Source organism: Cyprinodon tularosa, unplaced genomic scaffold (genome assembly GCF_016077235.1).
Source record: "Cyprinodon tularosa strain WSP-4 unplaced genomic scaffold, ASM1607723v1 ctg144, whole genome shotgun sequence".
Taxonomy (NCBI): domain Eukaryota; kingdom Metazoa; phylum Chordata; class Actinopteri; order Cyprinodontiformes; family Cyprinodontidae; genus Cyprinodon; species Cyprinodon tularosa.
Window position 1 is genome coordinate 965,071 of NW_024038265.1, and position 22,302 is coordinate 987,372.

General features: G+C 35.8%; 2 protein-coding genes and 1 long non-coding RNA gene across 5 annotated transcripts; 2 read left to right on the plus strand and 1 right to left on the minus strand.

Moving 5' to 3' along the window:
• Positions 1 to 55: 55 nt before the first annotated feature.
• On the minus strand, positions 56 to 5,992 carry LOC119779212. The gene is made up of 3 exons (XR_005280194.1): positions 5,868 to 5,992; positions 524 to 663; positions 56 to 434 (listed from the first exon to the last, which is right to left on the minus strand). It is a non-coding gene; the product is annotated as an uncharacterized LOC119779212 (long non-coding RNA).
• On the plus strand, positions 2,682 to 13,579 carry sparta (spartin a). 2 transcript variants are annotated; one of them, XM_038278786.1, is made up of 8 exons: positions 2,682 to 2,840; positions 3,595 to 4,360; positions 5,903 to 6,097; positions 6,816 to 6,972; positions 8,455 to 8,649; positions 8,814 to 8,975; positions 9,120 to 9,210; positions 12,950 to 13,579. In XM_038278786.1, the coding sequence occupies exons 2-8, from the start codon at positions 3,596 to 3,598 to the stop codon at positions 13,239 to 13,241; spliced, it is 1,857 nt and encodes a 618-aa protein (XP_038134714.1). In that variant the 5' UTR covers positions 2,682 to 2,840; position 3,595; the 3' UTR covers positions 13,242 to 13,579. The 2 variants fall into 2 exon arrangements, with proteins under 2 accessions (XP_038134714.1, XP_038134715.1); XM_038278787.1 differs by lacking the exon at positions 12,950 to 13,579 and adding an exon at positions 11,761 to 12,342.
• A 1,822-nt stretch (positions 13,580 to 15,401) lies between these two features.
• Positions 15,402 to 21,707, plus strand: ccdc169 (coiled-coil domain containing 169). Of its 2 annotated transcripts, XM_038278824.1 has the most exons (8): positions 15,402 to 15,522; positions 15,603 to 15,685; positions 17,733 to 17,843; positions 18,308 to 18,348; positions 19,200 to 19,298; positions 19,575 to 19,628; positions 20,640 to 20,716; positions 21,069 to 21,707. In XM_038278824.1, the coding sequence occupies exons 1-8, from the start codon at positions 15,446 to 15,448 to the stop codon at positions 21,259 to 21,261; spliced, it is 735 nt and encodes a 244-aa protein (XP_038134752.1). In that variant the 5' UTR covers positions 15,402 to 15,445; the 3' UTR covers positions 21,262 to 21,707. The 2 variants fall into 2 exon arrangements, with proteins under 2 accessions (XP_038134752.1, XP_038134753.1); XM_038278825.1 differs by lacking the exon at positions 19,575 to 19,628.
• Positions 21,708 to 22,302: the final 595 nt, after the last annotated feature.

Consider the following 22,302-nt stretch of genomic DNA (forward strand, 5'->3'; position numbering starts at 1 on the left):
CATCCATCCATCCATCCATCCATCCATCCATCCATCCATCCATCCATCCATCCATCCATCCATCCATCCTCTTCTTCTTATCCGGGGTTGGGTTGTAGGGCTAGCAGCTTCAGTAGAGAGGCCCAGACGTTCCTCCCCCCAGCGACTTGGGCCAGCTCCTCCGGGGGAATCTCAAAGCATTCCCGGGCGAAACATATTCCCTCCAGCGTGTCCTGGGTCTCCCTCTGAGTCTACTCCCAATTGTACATGCCTGGAACACCTCACAAGGCAGGTGTGCGCACCTCACAAGGAGCAGCGACTCTCTGCGGCTCTCCGCAGGAATGAGCTCCTCACCCTATCTCCAAGGCCGCTTGTATCCGGGATCTCAGTCTTTCGCTCATGACCCAAAACTCATGACCATAGGGGAAGGTAGGAATGTAGATCTGTGAGTCCTTCTGGTAAATAATAGAAGTTTTAGTTCTTTAACCTTAAAAGGTATATGTATTAAATACAAGTTAAAACTTACAGAACATTAATGTATTACCTGTAAAATCCAAGTGAAACATGCAAACAAAGGTAGTTGTTTGTTGGGTGATGACGTTTGTCATGGTTTTAGAGTTTCACTATATTGTAGAGCTTTTGTCTGAATTCAATTTCGCTATTTTGATTGATGCTCCTCCATTCCTGTTGAGCAGAACAGAGGTTGTAAAATATTTAAGTTGCTCTGATGTGACCGCTGTCACATGTAAGTTTGTTTTAACGATTTTACTTGTTTTTCACAATTTTTTTTTATCAAACAAAGAACTTTTTTCTATGCATAAATAAAAAAATAATCAGTTAAACAAAAAATAATCTATGTTAAGTAAATCTTGAAAATAACCAAACACTTGCTCTTTGAAATGTGATTATACAAATGCATTGCACAAAAATGTACAATGAATCTTGTTGATCCTATTATTTTGTCCCCACAAATATTAATTATTCAGCTCAGACTCTGGGTGCACAACATTTGTTTCCTGTTGTGGATAAAAGTGCAAAAGGTGAGTGTGGTTACACACATTTTCAACCAAAGCATCAGCTGGGACATTACGGGGGCTGAACAAACCATTCCCTCCTTCTAATCTGTCGTTCCTTTTGATGAACCACATAAACCCACTGCCCTACAGAACAGACACAGTAGTTTCTGTTAATACGAGGTTTTACATTTTATGGGTTAATAAACACACAAATTTCCCATGGGTATTAATTTATAGTCAACTCAGATATGTGTGGGAAAGTGGTTGAGCTAAACTAACATTAAAAGAACCAACCAAAGGGAAAATACCTACAAGTGCCTAGGAGAAATAATTCAAAAATACAAAGAAAATGGAAATTAACTAGTATGGCAACACTTTATACAACAAAGAGGAAATTAACTGAACATGGAAAAAAGCAATGAGGAGATGTTAAAAACAAAGACGATCAAAAACAAAACCGAAGAACCTAAACCAGGAGTCACCAACTTGGTGCTCACGGGCACAAAGGCAAGGCAAGGTAAATTTATTTGTATAGCACAATTCAGTACAAAGACAAAGTGCTTTACGTGATTAAGATATAGGAAAATAGAGCAGAATAAAAGCATGTAGAAAAAAAAAAAACATAAATAATGCCGAAACGAAAAAGAACATTAAAAACAGTTGGACTAAAGAAAATTAAAAAATTGAACTAATGATGTTTCAGTTGAACAGTTTAAGGGCCCCTCAAGGAGCACATGGGTAGAGTCTTAGTTGGAAATTTAAATATATTCTGTTGCTCTTCTTTTTTAATCATTCATAGAGCATTTCAAAATCACAATGTCTAAAATAAAACAAATTAAAAGAAACATTAAAAATTTGCAGTTCATGGGTCAGTATTGGTAGCCCTTCCTATGACTCACTACCCTTGAAGTGGCCCTAAGCCTTAATAAGGTTGGTGACCCCTGAGCTACTGTAAACCCATGTTGATCATAACAGTGACTTTAGCTCCAACTGGCCGTATGAAGTGTAGAGAAACCTAGCTCTTGGTTTGAAATATTTGATAAATTCTTGACTTTATGTTAGTGTGCCACATCATACACTTGCTATTTTACAAATGTTGTAGTATTTTCATCTAAACTGCCAAAGTGATTGGTTTGTAACTTGAAACAAAGTTATGGTTTATCAGCAATTGAAACTTAGGTCAAATAAATGGGCATTTGAAATAAAGTGCACAAGTTTACAATATAAAGCATTAGGCTTACTAAATATAAAAAAACATTTAAATCATTCCAATATATCCGCAAAAACACTGGAAATATTTTTAGACCAGAGGGGTGGAAATTATATCTATTTCTTGTTAATAAAAGTTAAACTTGACATTTTTTTGGTGAATTCCAAGCCAGCATTAGTACCATACTCCATAGTGTATGCGTGACACAAAGCCAATGAGGGCTGAAGCTGACTTGACGTCAGTGGGAGGCGTTAGTGGACAGGTGTGGTCCAACGTGTTAACAGAATGGGAAAGATTTTCACCAATATGTGAGAACCGAAAGAAATGTTTAAAAACTAATTAGATGTGTCTGTTTTTTAAAGTCCTTTGCAAGTAGTTTATCAGTTTCTGTATGTTTCTTTTCTTTCATCGGTCTATAAATAGCCTCATTCGCAGGTGATGTGGTCTGTCTTTCTGGATTAACCAGTTATGTTCCCCAGCCCAGAAATTTAACCCTACAGCTGACAACAATACATCTGTGACTCACCCGTTCTTCACGCCCATTGCCTTAATATTGCCGTCAGTCTGTTGGAGTGAATTATTTAAAACTGACGTGGAAACCTCCAACTACCCGCTTTTGGTTTTCTTTTTGAAAGGTAAGGAGTAAAAGTTTTATTGCTTCTAATTTCAAGCTTACAGAAATACAAAGCCATATTTTAATAATAAATCAGCTGTAGCTTCTTTAGAGGGTCAATAAAAAGGTATTTTGTTTAAACTGTCTTCTTAAAATGTTGGGTTAATTGGATTAATTTCACAATAATACATTTCAGGTATTGCTTCTTTTTAATTTAGAGGATTATCTCTTACTGATAATGAAAAGCCAGATTTTCACTTCTTAGAAAACAAACATATTACCTGAAAGCAATAAATGATGATATAGTTTGCATGGAATGTATTTAACACTCAGTTCTTAGAGTGTGTGGAGGCACTACAGACAAATCTTTTTTAAATCTAATAATATGATAAGTGCAATTCATTTCCTCCTTATTTCTGTTTTTATTTTACTCTATCTTCCATAAGTATGTGTTGATTCAGTTAACTGTCAACTTCCTTAGTAATGATAGTGGCTAGTCAAGTCGAAATTAACTATAATGCTTACAGCAGAATTCAGTTTTAAAACAAATATTTTTTGGTCTTCTGTAATATAATAAAAATACTCCAAGTAATAACAAATAACAGGGATATATTTGAATTCTTTCCCAGTATGAAGTCTATGAAATATGAGTTTTACATTTTTTGATAGACTAATTTATTGGGACACATCCATGTCTGTATATTTTAGGACATTTTTTTCCAGTATTTTCAGGATTATATATCATCTTATTTACTATTTACTTTTTTATTTTCCAGCATGGCAGAGCCTGCAGAACTGCTGGTCATCAAAGACCAGTATGAACTGGCCCAACAATCCCTGGATCTTGGATTAATGGCAGAAGAGGCTGACAACAAATCAGGTGCTCTGATGTTCTACAAGAAGGGTCATCTTCATCTTTCTCAAGGATTGGAGATTCCCACTGGAGGGGAAAGGCACAAAGGAGAGGCCTGGGAGAAGGCCAGGCAGCTTCAGCAGAAGATGAAGGAAATGTTGGCAACTATCGATACACGCCTGTCTGTTCTGGAAAAGTCCACAACGGGATACACAAATGGCTCATTGTTGGATGGTCCTCTCAATCTTTACCCCAACTTGGCAATTACCGGCCAGCCCACCAATAGTTCTGTTCACCATTTGTACCCAAACATACCAGATACGTCCCAGAGTGAATCGCCAGCCCCTGTCAGCTCTGTGTCTCCTGCTGTCCTGGATGCACACACACTGCCTGCAGCAGATGTGGAAGCTGTGGCCATGGATAGCTCAGCAGACCTGCCTCCAGCTTACACATCAAAGCCCATGGATGGGCACCATAGCCTGGCTTATGATCCTGCTGGAAGCGCCGTTTGGTCAGGGGAGCCACCAGATGAGAAGGAGCTGCTGCTGATCCCCTCTGGGGTGCAGCTTTTCTTTGTCGAACCAAATGGTCAGGTCAGCTCTCTATCTAATCCGGGTTACCTCCGCATCGTCACGGTGGATAATCAGCAAAGTAATTCCAGTGCTGGAAAACCGGCTGCATTGTTACATGTAAGTTAAAGGAAGAGCCCATATTTGTTTAGACGGATGTTCAGGTGTTTGTCTACCAGATAGATAGGCACGACTGCAAACAAACCAAAATATTTTAATCTCTGGAATCTTTACAGTATGATTCAGGAAGTTGTTGCCTTTGTTAAAAAGAAAAAAGAAACAGCTACAAAGTAATATTAGCCTCAAAATTTATGCTGAGGATTTCTTAAATCACCATAACATTTTGGTCTAAGATCTAATGTAATTTAAGCTGCCATGATTTCTTTAAACGGTGACAGAAAAAAATATTTTACAATGTTTGTACCTTTATTTTTAATATCAGTAGATGCTATCTGATTTGTAATCCAACTGATTTTCTAATGGTTTTTCAGTGTTACATCTGCATTCCCCTTCTTTTGTGGATGCCTCATTTCAATACTCTTCAAAAGTTGTTTAATCATAGAATTGAACCAGTAAAATATCACATATTAAACCTCAACGATGAGTAACTCTTTGAAATACTTTATATCAGTTTATAGATTTGGCAGAATATCCTCATATCTGTTTGATTATTTTTTGGTTTAATACCATATAAATATCTATTCTCGCATCTCTACAAAGCGAGCATTGTACTGTGCTTTGTGTTGCACTGCAGCCAATGACTTTACTACCCACCATGGCAGGCTGGTTCTGGGCCCGCTTTGTTTCCCAGTAAGACAATGGTCTTATTAACAGATGACTCTGCGCTTCTGTTGTGCTGCCGGTTAGGCTCCTGTGTCCCTGTTAGGGTCATTCTAACAAATCTGCATGCCAATGTGACAGTATGGAGCCACAAGTTTGAGCAGTCTGCCTCTGGTGAAAATTACACATATTTTGGGGCCTTGATAAGAAATAGACTCACCAAACCTAGAGACGTACCTGTATTAAAGTGATTCTATCTCTTATATATTTGATAGGCTATATAAAAGGAGATATTTAAAAGAAAACCAGGAAAAGCAAAAATAAAAATCATAATTCCCTGCTGTGCATTAGATTTGAATAGAACTAAATAAAACAGAAAATCTTTCAAAAATCCTGCCGTGGGGAATTACCAGTGTACCAGCAGCAACTGAAAGGCCTTTAGTGCAGATGTATTTGAATAAATGAATAGATAAATGAAAAAAAGACGAAAGTGGAGGTAAAGTGAGGGCAATTTTAAATCTTCCCAAAACAACGGGCCATTTAGCGAAAAAAAAAAAAAAAAAAAAAAAAAAAACAGCAGGAAAGGGAAACCTAGTTTTTTAGGATGAATGATGGTGATAAAATTCTTAAAGCTGCTGGGAGGAAGGAGCTGTGATAATGCTATTTTGGGCAGTTAGAATCAAACATGCTGTAGCAGCAATTCTTCATCTCCCACTACCTGCACTTGGCTGAGGACACGTTCCAGGGCAACTTTGACCTTCCAATTTATGAAATGCAATGAATAGGGTTTTGTGTAAATCACTTAAATAAGTTTCAGCATAATTTTATAGAACCCTGCATAGCTTACCTTGCATATATATTTCCTGTGCCTTTGTTTTTCAGGTGTGCGACCGTCTGTATCCTCTCACAGCAGAAACTCCAGTTCTGCTAGCAAACTCTGGGATCTTCATGTTTCCTGACTGCTTAGCAGAGATGCCTGGCTGCTATGTGGGTGTGGTGTTGTCCTCTGAACTGCCTGCTGCAGACCGTGAGATGTTTCAGGACCTGCTGATGCAACTTGCCGATTTCAGGATCCAGGTCAGTCTTAATTAATCATAAAAAATAATATATGGATGGATGTGCAGAGTGGTGGGAGAATAACACCTGTGCGGAGTCTTAAACCTTCTCTCACACTAATGTTGTGTGAGAGAAGTTTCCCAGAAAAATTAATTCTCCACATCAGCATCAAACTTCTATCTGGTGCTTTTCTAGAACCAAGTATAATACTTTGGATTTTCTTTTTTTTTTATCCTATCCTTATTATGCGCCAAAAATGTGCATACAACAATTTTTAACATTATTAATATGCCTGCAATTCTTATCTACTATTCTCACAAATTTTATTTAGTGTCTATTAATAAGCCTTGAACATTTTCTCATATTTTTAGGATACATGCTTTAAAATATGCTTACAAATGCTTTCAAATTGGTTATAGCCTCATTTTAATTGAATACCTTTAAGAATGTGCCTCAGTGTGAACGATCATCTACCATGAAAAACTAGGTTTGAAAAAGATGGCCAAAAGGAATGACAAATTTGCTATTTTTTAGTAATACCCTGATAACTATATTAAGTGTTTTTTATTATTTTGATGGGTTGGATAACTCAGTTTTTTAGTTATGAAATTTAAGAGTGAAGGAAGTTGTTTTCATTTTTCACTAGATTGTTAAAGCCAAGTGTAAAGTCACAATCTTAAAAGTATAATGCAGTTTTATAACTCATGTTTAAAGATTAGGAGATTGATGTTTCTAACAGGGAACGGAAGGTGCTGAAGGAGAAGTCATGGACTTGACTAATAAAGTCCCCCTCAGTCCTCTCCATGGGCAAACACATCTAACAGCACCAGAGGCGGAAAAGGTAACGCCTTTACTACCTGGGTGGAGTGAGAAGATGGGTCAGGGAATCTTGTCTGGTGAGTTAAAAAAAAACAGGTTTTTGAAGTATTCCTAGAAGTCATTACATAACTAATTATGCAGAGGGTTACCACAAATCTCCACTAGGAGGTGCTGTTACAGTGTGCGTTTGGACCTTTGGTCAGCAGAAATTACAATCCAAAGAGCAATGTTTGCTCTCAGACAAGTAACTGAAAATGATTATATAACTTTGAATATTGCATGTCTTTATGAAAAACAGATGTCTTAAAATATTGATTAATCCTTGCTATAGAAAATGTGTTGTTTGTACTTTTTTAAATTAAAGTCTTGTTATTAAACAGAAACCATATTTAACACAGTTACAACAGAAGTAGTAAACATTTTCCATTATCTTTTCCTCAAAACATACTCTTCTGTAAGAATGGAGCCATAATAAGGAATATAAATATATTAATAATAAAATAAAATCGACATGTTAATAAAAAAGGTTAAGCGATATCATCGTCATCTATATTTTGGTCATATTTAGGGCAAAATAGTGTAGAGGGCAATTGAGCTGAATGTATTAGAGAGATGGTTTAGTGTTACAAAGCATGTTACCATACATAGCAATGTATGAACAAATGTACAACTGAAGTTTAAGGAATATTTCTAAAAAAAAAAAAAATAAAAAGTTTCTAATACCACCTAATTTTGGACAAGTCCAAAACATATGTAGTGAAATAGCTGGCTCTTGTCCACCCAGATCACAAGTTGAATTATACTCAAGTCCTGTTTTTGACCAGTGGAAGCCATAAAAAAACCTTAAACTGAAAAGCCACGTGTTTAAGAGATAAGTGAAGAATATATTCTGTTAATTTTCCTATGCTAAATATCAGCTTCTATCTAAACATCCAAATTTCTTTCCATTTGTTCCTTTAGTAAATATGGTGAGAGCAATTTAAAGTAACAAACAAAACATAAAACATGCTTGCATTCCTATTTAAGATCAAGGATATAGTTTAAAATAGAAAAAAAGGCAAATACAGAAAACATAATGAAAAGGAATAAGGTTTCTGAGTTCTAAATATGTGAAGCGTGTATTTTTGATACAGAATATGTACAAAAACAATAAAAGTTTTGCAAAAAGTGAATGGATTCATTTAAAATTACAAGATGTTAATACTTGTGGAAAATTAGACAAAAAATATATTATTTCCAAACTAATGATTAAAAAGAATGGATCTAAAATATGCAATTAGAACTTTTGTTTTTCTGTTGTATAAATTTCATGTCATTATTCTATTAAAAAGAAAAATGCAAACATTTTCATTTATTATATTGATGTTTAAAACATTTGTTTTAGCCAGCGATATAAATAATCACTGCTGAATATCCAAAGAGCCCCCTGTTGCTTAGGTGCTTTTGTTTGAAGTCCCTTGGTCTAGTTTCTGATTTTATAGTATTCAGTGTAGAAAAAAATATTATAGTTTATTTGACGTTTTTGTGCAGTAACAAAGCCAATGTTTATACTTCTGCAGGAGCTACTAAGCTAAGTCAGTCATTAGCAAAAGGAGCAGAGGCCACTGGAAATATGATTCAAAAAGGAGCTGCAAGGATCCGGGAACGCATCACACCAGAAGAGACCCCATCTGAGGTCAGTCCAGGGGTCACCAAAAGTCTGAATGCTACTCAAAAAGCCACTGGGGGGGCTGTTCGAGTGAGTAAATTCTTAGGTAAGAGCAAGCAGACAGATGTTACTGACAAATAAGACTAAATCCTTTTTTTCTCTAGTTTGAGTGTGTTTTTCTCATTTTTTAAAAACCATTTATTCTGATTGGTGAATGGAAGTACATGTGTATCTAAATCTATTCCTTTTGCATAACTTTGCATCATACAGTGGATGGGATAAGCACAATTGCAGGACATGTGGCAGAGAAGGTAACACCTCATGTGAAGAAGCACGGTGCTAAGTTAGTTCCAGAGTCTCTGAAAAAGAAGGAGGATGGCAAGGCTTCAAACCTGGACGGAGCCAAGTTTGTGGCAGCCAGCAGTATACAAGGTATTTACTCATTTCTAGAAGATAAACTAGACTAGTGTGACATGGGGATATTCTCTAGCACCTTTGTTTAGAAATCAGAGCATATCCATAAGATGGTTTGATATGGTTGGTGTGTAATAAAAAAAAAATCTGTTTTCATATTAGGTTTAAGTGCTGTTTGGGAATGTCTAGAGACTGAAGCAAAACGCATATGCAAAAGTGTTGCTACTGAAACTGTCACAACAGTAAAATACAAGTAAGTTCACATTTTACCCTTAATGGTTTTTTAAAATGTATCTTCTGAAGTCTTGCATGCATTACTATATCTTCGTTTCCCTTCTTTATTCCATTGCCTTTTTAAACTAGGGATGTCCCAATCGAGATATTTTGTTGCATCTCACACTAATCTAAGTTATTTAGGGATAGAACTTCATCAATAGGGGACTTGTTTGGATTTTTTATGAATTTTAATGACATTTTTATCAGAGGTGTCCCTCATGCCAAGGAACAATCAGTTAAATGTTGTAGATGATCCAGATCATGATCTGGACATAGGAATGTTTTTAAAGATTATCTGACGTTGTGAGAATATTGAGGCATATTTAGCAGAATAAGCAGTACCCAATTAAACCAGAAGGTGGCAGCAGTGACTATTGATTGAAGACAAAAACACAAGAAAAGGGAAAGATGTTGGTTTGTTAGCCAGATCAACTGAAACCTTATAAACAGATTTTATGGGGGGAAAATTTTTTTGCAGAGGTGCGTCTCATGCCAAGGAACAATCAATTTAAATTTTGGTAATGATCTAGATCATGTGAGAGGTTTAGCTATAGGTGCAAGTCACAATTTGGGGAAAAATTTGCTTGGTGGAGGTGTGCGCTCTCTGAGTGCTTTTCTAGTTTTTAGCTGTTCACTTTTGTTTCAGAGTGACAGACTGTTTCAGCCTGGCTTACTGCAAGACAGCCTTATGTTTCTAGAAGTAGGTTGCATTAATTTAACTCGGAACTGCAAAGTTGGAGTGACGTAATCTTCTAGATGAGACCAGTTAGTGTTTTAGTTGCTTATGAGTGGAGGCCAGTATTCAGTTTGTCAATATAAACAGCATTGGAACATCTAGATTTACGAACGTGTAGAGGTAATACTTGTACAACTGATCAAAGGTTAAAAAGGAAATAAAGAACTACTAAAATCAGTAAAAGTAGGAACGTTTAACGATTGGCGATACATTTTTAATCACCTTGGACAAACAGGGGAATTCCAGTTAAAATATGCTATTTGGAGGTTGGAAATTATAACTTCTGAGAACAAGTGGGACTTATCATTATATCTCTTTTGAGAAAGGAAGACACAGTCTTGAATTAAATAAGCCATATAGATAGATGGATTGAATTACTTATTGATGCTTTTATTTAATAAGCCAAAGAAACTTCATTGAGATTAAAACCTTTTTTCCGAGCATGAACCAGCCAAGACGGCAACTTGACTGTTACAAAAAATAGAAATACACAGGCATAGATCACACAGAGAAAAATTATCATTTTACAAAATGTTGACACAACATTCAGACATGCTTTTTACCCAGCCATTTCTAAAAGATCAGAATTCCCTCAATGATAAAAAAGAAATCTCAATTTTAAGTCCTTCTACACATTATTCCAGGTTGCTGGGTTAACAGAATTCAAAATCCTTTTTGACTCTCAGAACCTGCATCAAGACGATACCCTGAAAACAAAGGCCCTATTGATTAAAGTTTCCACACATATGCTTGCATTAATATGTAGGCAAAAGTCCTAAACTAGCTTTGCAGATGAAAGTCAGGCAGTGGGAGTCTATTCCTTCTGCTGACTGTTTTAACTCAGGGCTGTTAGCTAGGACTGGTTTGGTTTGTAACCAAATTGACCATTTATGAGCCTACAACAAACTAAATACATCAAACTGCATCAGGCAGTGCCATGCCTCATGGAATTTCAAAACTCTGATTTTATATAGCTGCTCAGTGATGCAGTGGGTGGCCTTGCAGCAAGAAGGTTCTGAGTTTGATTCCCGGCCCGGTGTCTTTCTGCATGGAGTTTGCATGTTCTCCCTGAGCATGCGTGGGTTCTCTCCGGGTACTCCAGCTTCCTCCCACAGTCCAAAAACATGACTGTTAGGTTAATTGGCTTCTCTAAAATTGTACTTAGGTGCTAGTGTGTGCATGAATGGTTGTTTGTCCTGTTTGTCTGTGTGTTGCCCTGCGATGGACTGGCAACCTGTCCAGGGTGTACCCTGCCTCTTGCCCATTGACAGCTGGAGATAAGCACCAGCAACCCTCGCAACCCCACTTGGGATTAAGCGTGTAAAGAAAATGGATGTATGGATGATTTTATATATCAATGAAATAAAAGGCACAGCCTATAAAACAGGTTTAAATGTGTTGCAGTGAAATCTCAGCCCACGTTTCTAAAAAGAAACAACTGTTTTTTTAGAGGAGCAAATTTTACAAACATTGCTAGCTAGAGGTGCTTTAGAAAAAAAAAGAAACGGCTTCAACTTCATTGACCTTCAGCTTATATAGTTGGGGTTCTGTCTTCAGAAGGAATTGTGATGTTTTCAACTACTAACCCCAAAAATATGACTTCAGATACAAAGAGTTGAGTGAGGGACACTAATACTGATTATTATTATCATTAACTTCCTAGATTGTGACATCCCTACTTTAAACATCAATAGAAGACATGTTTAATAACCTCTTTTATAATTGCCTGCTACTATCTTTCTTCTTGGTATGCTGGTGCACTGACTTTCCCTCACTGTTGTTTCTTTTCAGATTTAGGGGTTTAGAGAATTTTATAAACATGTCTGGCAAGATATGAGCACACTGGGAAGTAAAGGCCTGTCACTTTGAATTAACTGATCTGTCTTTGAATCTGATCTTTGAATCTGTCTAGTTTTGCTTTTACTAAACCCCACACAAAACTGGTGTAGCACAAAATAAATGTGTATATCGTCAAACTTCTTTTCCTATGCTTATTTTCACATAAACTATGATTTTCATTGACTGTGGAATTGCTGTGGCTCTTTTTGCATAGGCATCTAAATGGCTTGCATTGTACTGTACATGCCCTGCTTACTAGTGATGGGTTAATGAGGCATCTGGAAGCGTTTCGACACATTGCCAAACTGTATTGATACTGCGTTGATACTGTCTCACAGAATACTGATACCTGCTGGACCTTTAAAGACACAACAGGCAGCTTTTATTGACTAAACAGAATTTATTTGATGGTCTAGTGAAATTATATAATTTAGGTTATTGTAGGTTATATTCTATTATTTCATATCTATGTTTAAATTGAAAATATATTTGATATTTTTACATTCAGCCCATAAATAATGTAAACATATAACGTAAAAAATTTAGGGGAAAATGTGAATGAGGATGCTTGTGGACTAGGTTTTTAAATCATGATTTTAAAACGATAAGTGCAGTGAAAACAGTAAATAAACTAAGAGTCATTTGAAATGAACTTTAATTCAGATAAGCTGAGTGATAACATATGTGTGACACAATGAGAAAATTAAAATAAAAACGCAACGGCTAAAACGTTCCTATTCCTTTTAGGCTGCTCCAAAATTCTTGATCATTTTAATGATAAACCGCAAAAATTAGACCTTTTTTTTAGCAGATGCATCATACTGACAGATACGCTTTAAATACAGTTTAGTGTGTCTATCAGTTAGAAACAAATCCTGTATCGGTCACATGACTTTCTTGAAACGAAACATGCACCGATGCAGTGTTTTGCTCTATGTTCTTGCATTGGTGTTGCTGGACCCATCACTACTGCTTACTAATCAACGCAACCTGATATGTGTAGTTTTCTGTTTCAATCAAAATTATGATATATATATACACTTTTCTAAAATATTAAAAGATCTCTGAGATTTCGTGTGCTTTATTTATTTTATTTTTCATCACACTCTTCTCTCATACCCTATAAATGTTTATGATGAAGGTATGGCGACGATGCTGGCCAAGCCACAGACACAGCTCTCCGCTCAGTGGGCAATATTGGTTTGACTGCACATAATATTGACAATTTGGGATTGAAAGCCTTCTTGAAGACTACTGGCAAAGAGACTGCCAAGGCCATGTTCGTAAAACCCGAGGATGAAGGAAAAGAAACTGAAAAGAAGAAGTTACGAAAAGATGAACACCCTGTTCAGGCTGAGGAGAAGCAAGTGAAGAAAGAGGAGGCACCAACCAAGGAAAAGGATGTGCAGAAGGAACAAATGGAAAAGAAATAACAGATTTTTATTAGCACTAATGTTTTATTTGATGTTTTATATATATATATATATATATTTAAAGGAATATTTAAGGTATTGTGAGCTGAATTGTGTTATTATTATTATGTTCGAAGTTATGCTTAGCAGTGACTTTGGCTTCGGTGAAAGAGTTGCCTTGCAATCTAATTGTTTTGGGTTGTCTTCAGCTACTGTCTGCCACATGTGCCACACACTTAGCCCTCAGGGCTTCATGGTGTGCATATCTGCATGAATGTGTGTGTGTTTGTGAGCAGAATTGGCTGTATGTAATGTAAAATTACTTAACATGTCATTATAAATGGAAACGTCTAGAAAAATTCAGTCTATTTTCTGTTTTGTCTTGAAATCTTCCCTAAGCTTTACATTTGGTTTCTCTTTTACAGTGCCGTCAATAAACATCCTTGCTCGCTTACCTATTGCCTCTGTTTTGCAAGGCTGAGATTAGTTCCACTTGTCATTCCTGATTACTATCGAGAATGCAAAATAAATAAATAAATAATAAAGAAACAATTTAATAATCTGTCAGACAAAACCAAATAGACTTAGAGATAAAAGCAAGAAGCAATACGCTGACTGAACGAATTCAAGAAATGGGAAAAAAAAGTAGTCCAACTATATGTCACGATCTTGACACTGATAACTGGATTATTAGTTCATTCTTGCCACTTACTTAACTGCGTCCATTTTTCATTTGCTTTCACCTTATCCACACTAACGTAACCCAAAGGCCTGGCCTGTGCTTACCATAAAAAGGCCAATGAGCTCCAAGACTTTTAGGAAAACATTTATAATACAATGATAAAGAAGTGAATTACTTGTGGAACTTGAGCATCATTTAGAGGCAGAAAATCAATCAAATATAAAGTATGGTGGTGGCAGTGTGATGGTCTAAGGTGGCTTTGATGCTGCAGGACATAGATAACTTACAAAAATGAATGTCACAGCTAATTCCGTTCTCCTCCCACCAAAAATTAGCCTTCATAAGTGAGTCATTGTGTGGAGTTTAAGCCAGGTGGCAACTCTTTACTAACTAAGAGGCAAAAGTGCTCTGATGGTGAATTGGAGCTGCAACTTATTTGAACTTTTTCTTCCATTTAGAAGAGGGTCCTTCCAACACTCGGAAAGAATGCCACAGCTCTTTGCCATTTGTATTCTCCATTACAACATTTTAGAACTAACATCTTAACTAAAAGGGTCCTCACTAAATTTACATCTCTGTTGTATAATGTCTCCCTCCCCATGCATAAAGCTGTTGCTGAAGTGGAAAGCTCCTTCAGTGATAGACTGCTGCACCCAAAATGCACCAGGGAGCATTATCACAGATCCTTCCTCCCAGCAGCTGGGAGACTCTATAACCATCACTGTTCACAACCAACCTCAATAAATTGTTACATTCATGCAGATTTTTGCAAAATTTCTGTCTTAGTAAGTAAAATAACATGCTGCTGTCATTTTGAACATCTCTGATGTTGCTGCTATTTTGAAATATCCATTACTGTAAAAATGTCCACAGCTGTATATTTGTTATTTGTTTTCTAGTTGCACAGTATTTCTATTATTAAAACACTTTTCAGTACAGTATTTTATTTGTTTATTTATTTAATTTCAACCGTTCAGTTATTTCTATACACTTTTCTAAGGTCTACATTTGTGTGACCACTTTTGATATACTTTTTGCTGCTGTAACTGTAACACCACAATATCCCCATTGTGGGACAATAAAGGGATTTTCTATTCTATTCTATTCTATTCTATTGTATTCTATTGTATTCTATTCTATTCTATTAAATTTTTTTATATACTTTCAAGGATAACGTTGTGGTGTGATTAATTTAAATATCTTAAGGAGCCCGCCAGTCTTGCTGAATATTGAGCGCCCGGTCTGCTGCACGCGGATTTGACCAATTGGGAGTGACAAGCGAGCATTTCGGTATAGATTTATTCAGACTACACGAAGTAAAAGGCAAACTTTAACCGATCAGTCTCAAAATAAAAGGAAATAAAATAAAAATAACAAAAATTGCAAAAGTGGCAACATTTAAAGTAGGTTAATTTAAACCTTGCTGAGGGTGGGGTGGGAGGGCGAAGCCTCCGTTTACGGGCCCGATCCGGAAATGTCGGTTTCCATGGAAACCACGAGCTACAAACTTGACTGCTCTCAATTTTCTCCCCGAAAAAAAGAAATGGCCAAAGGGAACGACTACAGTAAAGACGACATGGCACGACTGCAAGAGGAATTCAGAGAAGAAGTTGAGATAAGGTGAGTTTAACCCTTTAAAAGCTTAAATAAAATGTTAGGTTGAGGAAAAGGTGGAATCTACATCCTGATTCTGTTTGCAGAGAGATGCTCATAGACTCTGTTTCTGACCTGCGATATACTGTTGCTGAAATGCAAGCAAGGTTGCACAATGTTGATGGGGAAGGTAAGAATATTATACACAAAGCTTCAGAAATTATTGTGTAAACATTCAACTATTTTGTGCCTTTTCCAGAAAGTAAAAATTCCTGTCATATAGATTAGCCTACACATATACTGAAATAATTATACATATTTAAATTTTTTTCTGTATGGATGATGAATGCTTAAAATTCTGGGGTTTTACATGTTTAAAATATATTTTGGAGAAACATGGTGTTAACCACTTTTAGTTAATACAATTTAAACATGTACAAACTATTAAGCCTCTAAAATGTATATGTTTTCTTAGTCTGGATTATAGGAGACACCGGAAAAGATCGGTTTGGCAGTTGTAAGGAAGATAGTTGTGCTCTGCAAAGGGAGCAATGCAGAAAAGGTCATTGCTACAGCTGTTTGTTCACATGCTGTATACTAGCATCTTCGGAGAAAGTTTGGTGGAAGGAAAACCTGCTTGGCAATGGTCAAACTAGAGTAAAGGCAGTTTTGAGAAGATTATCAAGCAAAGACTCACTAAAAATGTTTGAATTCTGTCCAATGGCCACAAATGTTGAATTCCTTGTGACTCCTTTTGCTCCTGAATCAGAGGCCAGCTGTTGATTTGTGGCCTCTTTTCAGATGAAGGTGAAATTTGCATTTTAGAAATCAATGGCCTAGAAGGCTGTTTTATAGTCAGTGATGATTTTAAGGCGATTTCATGTGTCCACTGTAAATACAGGGCTGAATGTAAAAATTTCTCTGATCTACTATGTTCTCACTGGATCTCCTGCTTTTAGCTCCAGCCAAGCCTCTTGCCTGCATTCAGCTCTCTAATTGCGGCTGCTGGCAGAACCGTTGGGCTCACAGGTGTGGGCTCATGGGACCTAAGTGCCATAACCACTAAGGTTGGAACCCTCAAAGTTGGACCTTAGGTGCTCTCGTCTGCCCTTCTCGGGTGAATGAGACATTTTCTATGCCTGCCCTCCCTGTGTTTAAATCAGTCAACCTATTGATGTCGCCTCTATGTGTCTGACACAGTGCATCCCAGTCTGTGGCTTAATTTTTTAGCTTTCTGGGACCACCCTCTTAAGGCAGCCACATGCTCTTGTTCTTAAGGTTGCAAAGTGAAAAAAAGAAATTGTTTTTCTTCATAGTATTTATAATCCATGAGAAGTCTGGTTGGAACAGTCTGCCCCTAAATAGCTTATCACCAAAGATTAATTAAGAGTTTGAAACAGAGGGGGTCACAGAGAGCAGGGCAAGCATAGAGCAGGAAGAGAGCTACAATTAGAGGAGCAGACAGAAAGAAAAGACTCATAATGTAATTTAACAGTTATAATTGGCTTTCACCACCAAATGTAAGCAAAAAGCACAGCTTTTTTTTTTACATTTTGGCATCCAATAACTGTTTTTATGAATTTCACAGTTATTGCTGCCATCTAGCAGGAAATGTTGGAGCTTAATGCTTTTTTTCTGTTGACAAGTTGTGTGGCTATAATAATTTAATTTTCAAGCAAGACTTTGCATCTGCCCACTGCTAAAGGTACTAAAAGTTAGTTCAGTGACAATGGTTCTAATTTACTGGATTGGAGAGCAAAACTGAACTTTATAGAGAATCTATGGGCTATTTGGAAATAGAAGATAAGAGACACCATACCAAGCAACACAGAAGAGGTTCCAATTAAACCTTAGCAGTGCCAGTAATAAAACGTATCCAGAAACCTGACAATTCTGTTTTTTTTTATTCAAATTTTCTAAATGTCTTACTGGGGTTTTATGCATACTAATGGCATTTGACACCACAAGTTTAACTTTTTTTTTTCTTTTAGGAGAGTCTAATTTTCTTAGACAATTAGTATATCTGTAAGCCAAAATAACCAAGATCCAAATAATTAAGGCCTAATATCTTTAAATCTATGTAATGAATCTATATGATATATAATTAGAATTTTCTTAAAGAACATACTAAAATATTTCCCTTTTTTTTCAAATCAATATTTCAATATACTTGTACAATTGGATGTGTTTGCTTATTTCTTAGATTGGCTTGTTTTTGTTTTTTGCTGTGTTTTTAGAAAACGAGTGGAAGACAAGGTTTGAGACACAGGTAGAGTTAAATGGACAGCTGGAGAAGCAGATTACACATGTTCAGCAGAGACTGGAGAGCATCAAAGGAAACCCTGTTGGTGAGCCATTGCTTTCTTTTAATACAATGAGCCTTCTTTTATTTCATGGTACTTTTAAATAAGATTTTAAACTTTATTATATTTCTCAAATTAAAAGTTTCCTGTGACTTTGCAGGCTATTATATGGCCATTATTTTATATTTTTACATAAAAAGTTTCTGAATTAGTGTTATTTAATATGTAGATTTTCCAAGACATTAAACTTTGATAAGTCATTATCAGTGAGCCACAATTATAGAAATTGCATAAAATAAAAACTTGAAATATTTCCTGTTAAATTGTAGCTTAAAGGTTTCCCTGTTTGAAAAACAATGATAAAAAAATGAGATGTAGCTCCTGTATTTAAGCTAGCTGCCTTCTTTATATATCCGAACGTAAAACATTGTTTCCATTGCCTCCTTTGTTCCTGAAAATGTTGTGTATTGATCTAATCAAAATGCTCCCTCTTGTCCTTTTTGTCTCAGATCGGTTGGCTTTCATCCGCTCATATGAAGGCATGACAGTTGTGAGTGATTTCATGCAAATTTCTTAAATATTTTTCAGGACATCTTGAAATTATTATTTCCAAAAGTATTTTTCCAATCTACTTTTACATGTTGATGAGCTTTATTGACTTTCCGTTTTTAATCTCAAGGATACATGCAACCATTTTCCAGCTAATAGCAGCTTTCATAGTATATTGTAAAATGCACTATATTTATAATACCCAATAAATTGGGATCATTTAGAGCATATTCATGCACTTGATATTTTCTGACGCATTAGAGCTCCCTGTTCATGAGGAAAATGCAAAGAACCACTTACACCAGCAGAGAGCACTAGAGGCACACAATTAGTGTAAACGTTTTGTTTACACTTATTGTGAAGCCAGCTACTCTCCATGCTCCGGATGATGCAGGCTGCATAAACCAGAGTTTAATCACTGCTCTCTAATCATGGGATTAACAGCCATGGGATAGTAATGCAGTCTAATTACAATACTTATACGCACACATACACACCAATACGTGTTACACTGAAGGGTTATACAATAAAGCTGAACCACCATTCAGCCTGTCAGCCTAAAGGCATATAAACAGATGCTCATTAGTGTGTCCAAGAGCTAACTGCAAACAGTGTGACAGAAGTATAGACTGAGCAGCTGAGATGAATAGGGATTAGCGTTACAAATTGTTGATGGATTATTTATGAGCCTCATTCATTATCATACTTTTGATGTCAGCATTAACTATTAACACATTTTTTTTTTAAATCTTTCTTTAATATTATAGGGGAAATGCAATTAACCATTATTTTTAATTAGTCTATACCAGATTAATTGAAACATTTAAGAGTTATTTAAATTTTTTGTCACAGGAAATGCTTAGACAACATCTTATGGTCCTGACCGAGGAGAAATCTGAGCTCCAGAAACAGCTGAGGGACTGCTACCTTCAAATCGAGCAGGAGGGAAAGGTCTGGGTCCTAAACATTTCTGTAGAAAAAGAACAGGGGAGGGATTGTGAGGAGATTTGTAAGGATCAGTGGGTTAAATCCCCCCAAGAAATAATTATTTTAAATACAAGAAATCTAATTAGGAACAATTTCAAATCATTTCTATTCTTTGTTTATGGTTTTGCTAAGAAACCTATGATGTAAATATCACTAATATCTTGCTCTTTACCACTGACACAAATCAAAGGTTTCACTCATGAGGTGACTCCATAGTTCTCTATTTCTTTCACTTCTCAGGCTTTCCATAAAACCAATGATGAAAGGCGAGCATACCTTACAGAAATATCTACGGTAAGCATTTGAAAAAGAAAAAAAAATTCCCTTCAGGGTAATCTCTGCCAAGAACATATAGTGTCATCTGGTCAGAAGTTTAAATGCAGCCATCATGAGCACAGATTTCAAATATAAGGTTTTTAATTATTTTACTAAATTGTTGTTCTTCTTCAAAAATTGAACTCACTGAGTATAATTTCAATGTGAAAATAGGATCATTGTTCTATTGGAACATATAACTGTGTGCAAACTTGAACCATCATACCTAAACTGACATCTTCAGATGACCAGTTTCATTCTCCGAGCCAGTTTAAGTGTCATGGACTAAGAAGGTGATGACTAAGAGAAAAATGTATCCTTTTAAATATGATTGAAACCAGTAAAAGATATTTCCTGGAGAAGGGTTTGATGATCAGAGGGGATAAAAGTCAAACAGTTTGATCACAATGACAAACATGGTGGTGGCTGAAGAAAATAATCCCAAACATACATCATGACTGACTTTAGAATTAATTAATTGGGTAAACATAAAAGTAGAAAAACCTCTATCCTGTTTAAATTGTATGAACTTAAAAGCCATCCCAGTGCTAGAATAATTACAGCTTTAAATGAGCTCTACCATTCCTGATTAGAATAGTATACCCAAAGTCATTTAAATTGCATGTTGGATTTTTATAGTCTTGTACAATTAAAGAACAATTGAATAAAGACCAGTAGTTCATAATAAAATGGTATATTCATACATATGATGGATGAATGCAAGCTTCTGACTTGATCTACACATGTCTTCTCCTTTCTTCTACAGGCCTAGTTTTGATTCTACACTCCAGCTTCTCTTATGTTTCCAAGTGCATCATAAGAAAAATAATATGCTGCCCTATGTTGTTAGAAGTTGGAGAGCTGAAACTGAACTACATTCTTGACACTCCAGAAACATATCATTAAAATTATGCATTATTGCCTGTTGTTATAAAATAAAAAATAAAACTTTAATTTATATGTATTAATTAAACTCTAATTACCCTGCAGCTTTCTTCTGTTCAAAAGCTGCAAAGAAGACAGTACTCCAATCAACGACAGGTGGCACCAGAGATCAAGCAGATCAGGTTTGTGACATCCAACAGATGATCAGGTTGTTAAGTTTTAACTTTATGTAACATGATAACTGTAGATTATTTCATGCAAATGTATAGTCACATATTACTGTTTCTTTTCTAGATAAATTATCAACTGATTTCAGTCAGTTAAAGTCTATATTTGCAGTCCTTCAATTTACATCACATTTTTAGAATTGAATAGAATTTGAATGATAGCAGACCGGATTTTGACAACAAATGGTAAAGATAAATAAGCAGATGTTTTTATTTTTATTTTTTGCTGTAAGTGTGAAAGAGGTATAATTCATGTTAGCAGATGTTCATTCATATACTGCTGCTTGTCTCTGTATTTTTGTTTAAGGGCACAAAGAGAAAAACACATTCGTAGGAAGGTACAGGCTGCCTCTGACAACAGAACGGAGGAGGGATTGATTGAACGTGTAAATGGAGGAGGAGGAGGCTGTGATTCAACGATGGAGAGAGAAATGAAGAAGAAACATCTAAGAGAAAGCAAGTTACCCACCTTAAAGCATCGGCAAACAAAGGATCCTTAAATCAAAATCTTGGGGGGAGAGGAGCTTAAACCTGTACATGGCTGCAATTCCTTTTCTTTAGGGTTTATAATGTAATAAATTGTGACTCAACCTATTTACAGTTTCCCATTTAGCAATATGGGCTGATAGAAAATGGTCACATAAGAAGACATCTGCATCCCTACCAATACCTATGCAAAAAAATGTTGATATCATGACATTAGAAGGAATTTAATCTTCTAGTGGAAAACTCAGTAACTTTGAGCATTACCTACTTACAGCGAGTAATGAATGTTAACCAGTGTTCTGGAACTCTTTGCCTGAAAAGGTAATAAAAGTGTTAATCAAAATAGTATAATGTGTCATGACCACAGGTGTAAATGTATAGACTTTAAATACAGTTAAATTTACAAGATAGTATGAACCTTCACTCTGAATTCCCTTTAAATCTTTAAGTAGTATTTCTATCAAATGTTTATTTGTTTTATGTTTCATTACTTGATTCATTAAAATATAAAAATACTATACATTTTAAAAGCATTACTAGTGCTTATTGTGATTCTTAAACTCTATACAATTTATTTTAATTTCATTTTTGCATATAACATGGCTCCCTGGTCAATGGCAAGATGTAACTTTGTCAGAGAGTTAATTGATAGATTAAGGGAGTGGTTAATTAACCAGCCTTTTAAAATGCTTTGCACCTCATGTTAGATTAAATACTGAGATATTCTTGTTCTGTATAGATTTATGAACGCATTTCGAAATCTGATCTAATTGTATTTTTTCAGAAGAAAGCTGGCAGTGTTGTATTACAAGCTTGGAAAATGGTGAGGTAAACAGCTATGTCTCAGAGGCCTGCCAAGTTTGACATTTCTTTTGAAGCATTTTTTTAAGCACCACCTACAAAATGAATTACGTAAGCAGCACAGCATCTACAGATTATTGTAGTTAAAACACAGAGCAAGCATTCAACTCCATCCTTCCCACTGACCATCTTCAAACATGTGGGTGTTGAGAAAAAAAAAATATCCATGAGGAGTAGTGGTCTCAAAAACTGCC

What these genes read in the sequence shown, in the direction of transcription:
- sparta (XM_038278786.1), top strand. Translation starts at nt 3,596, where the DNA reads ATGGCAGAGCCTGCAGAACTGCTGGTCATCAAAGACCAGTATGAACTG. An exon ending in AACCGGCTGCATTGTTACAT is followed by an intron (nt 4,361 to 5,902) that starts GTAAGTTAAAGG and finishes TTTGTTTTTCAG; the next exon opens with GTGTGCGACCGTCTGTATCC. An exon ending in GGCAGCCAGCAGTATACAAG is followed by an intron (nt 8,976 to 9,119) that starts GTATTTACTCAT and finishes TTTTCATATTAG; the next exon opens with GTTTAAGTGCTGTTTGGGAA.
- ccdc169 (XM_038278824.1), top strand. Translation starts at nt 15,446, where the DNA reads ATGGCCAAAGGGAACGACTACAGTAAAGACGACATGGCACGACTGCAA. An exon ending in AGAGAAGAAGTTGAGATAAG is followed by an intron (nt 15,523 to 15,602) that starts GTGAGTTTAACC and finishes TTCTGTTTGCAG; the next exon opens with AGAGATGCTCATAGACTCTG. An exon ending in CATATGAAGGCATGACAGTT is followed by an intron (nt 18,349 to 19,199) that starts GTGAGTGATTTC and finishes TTTTTGTCACAG; the next exon opens with GAAATGCTTAGACAACATCT.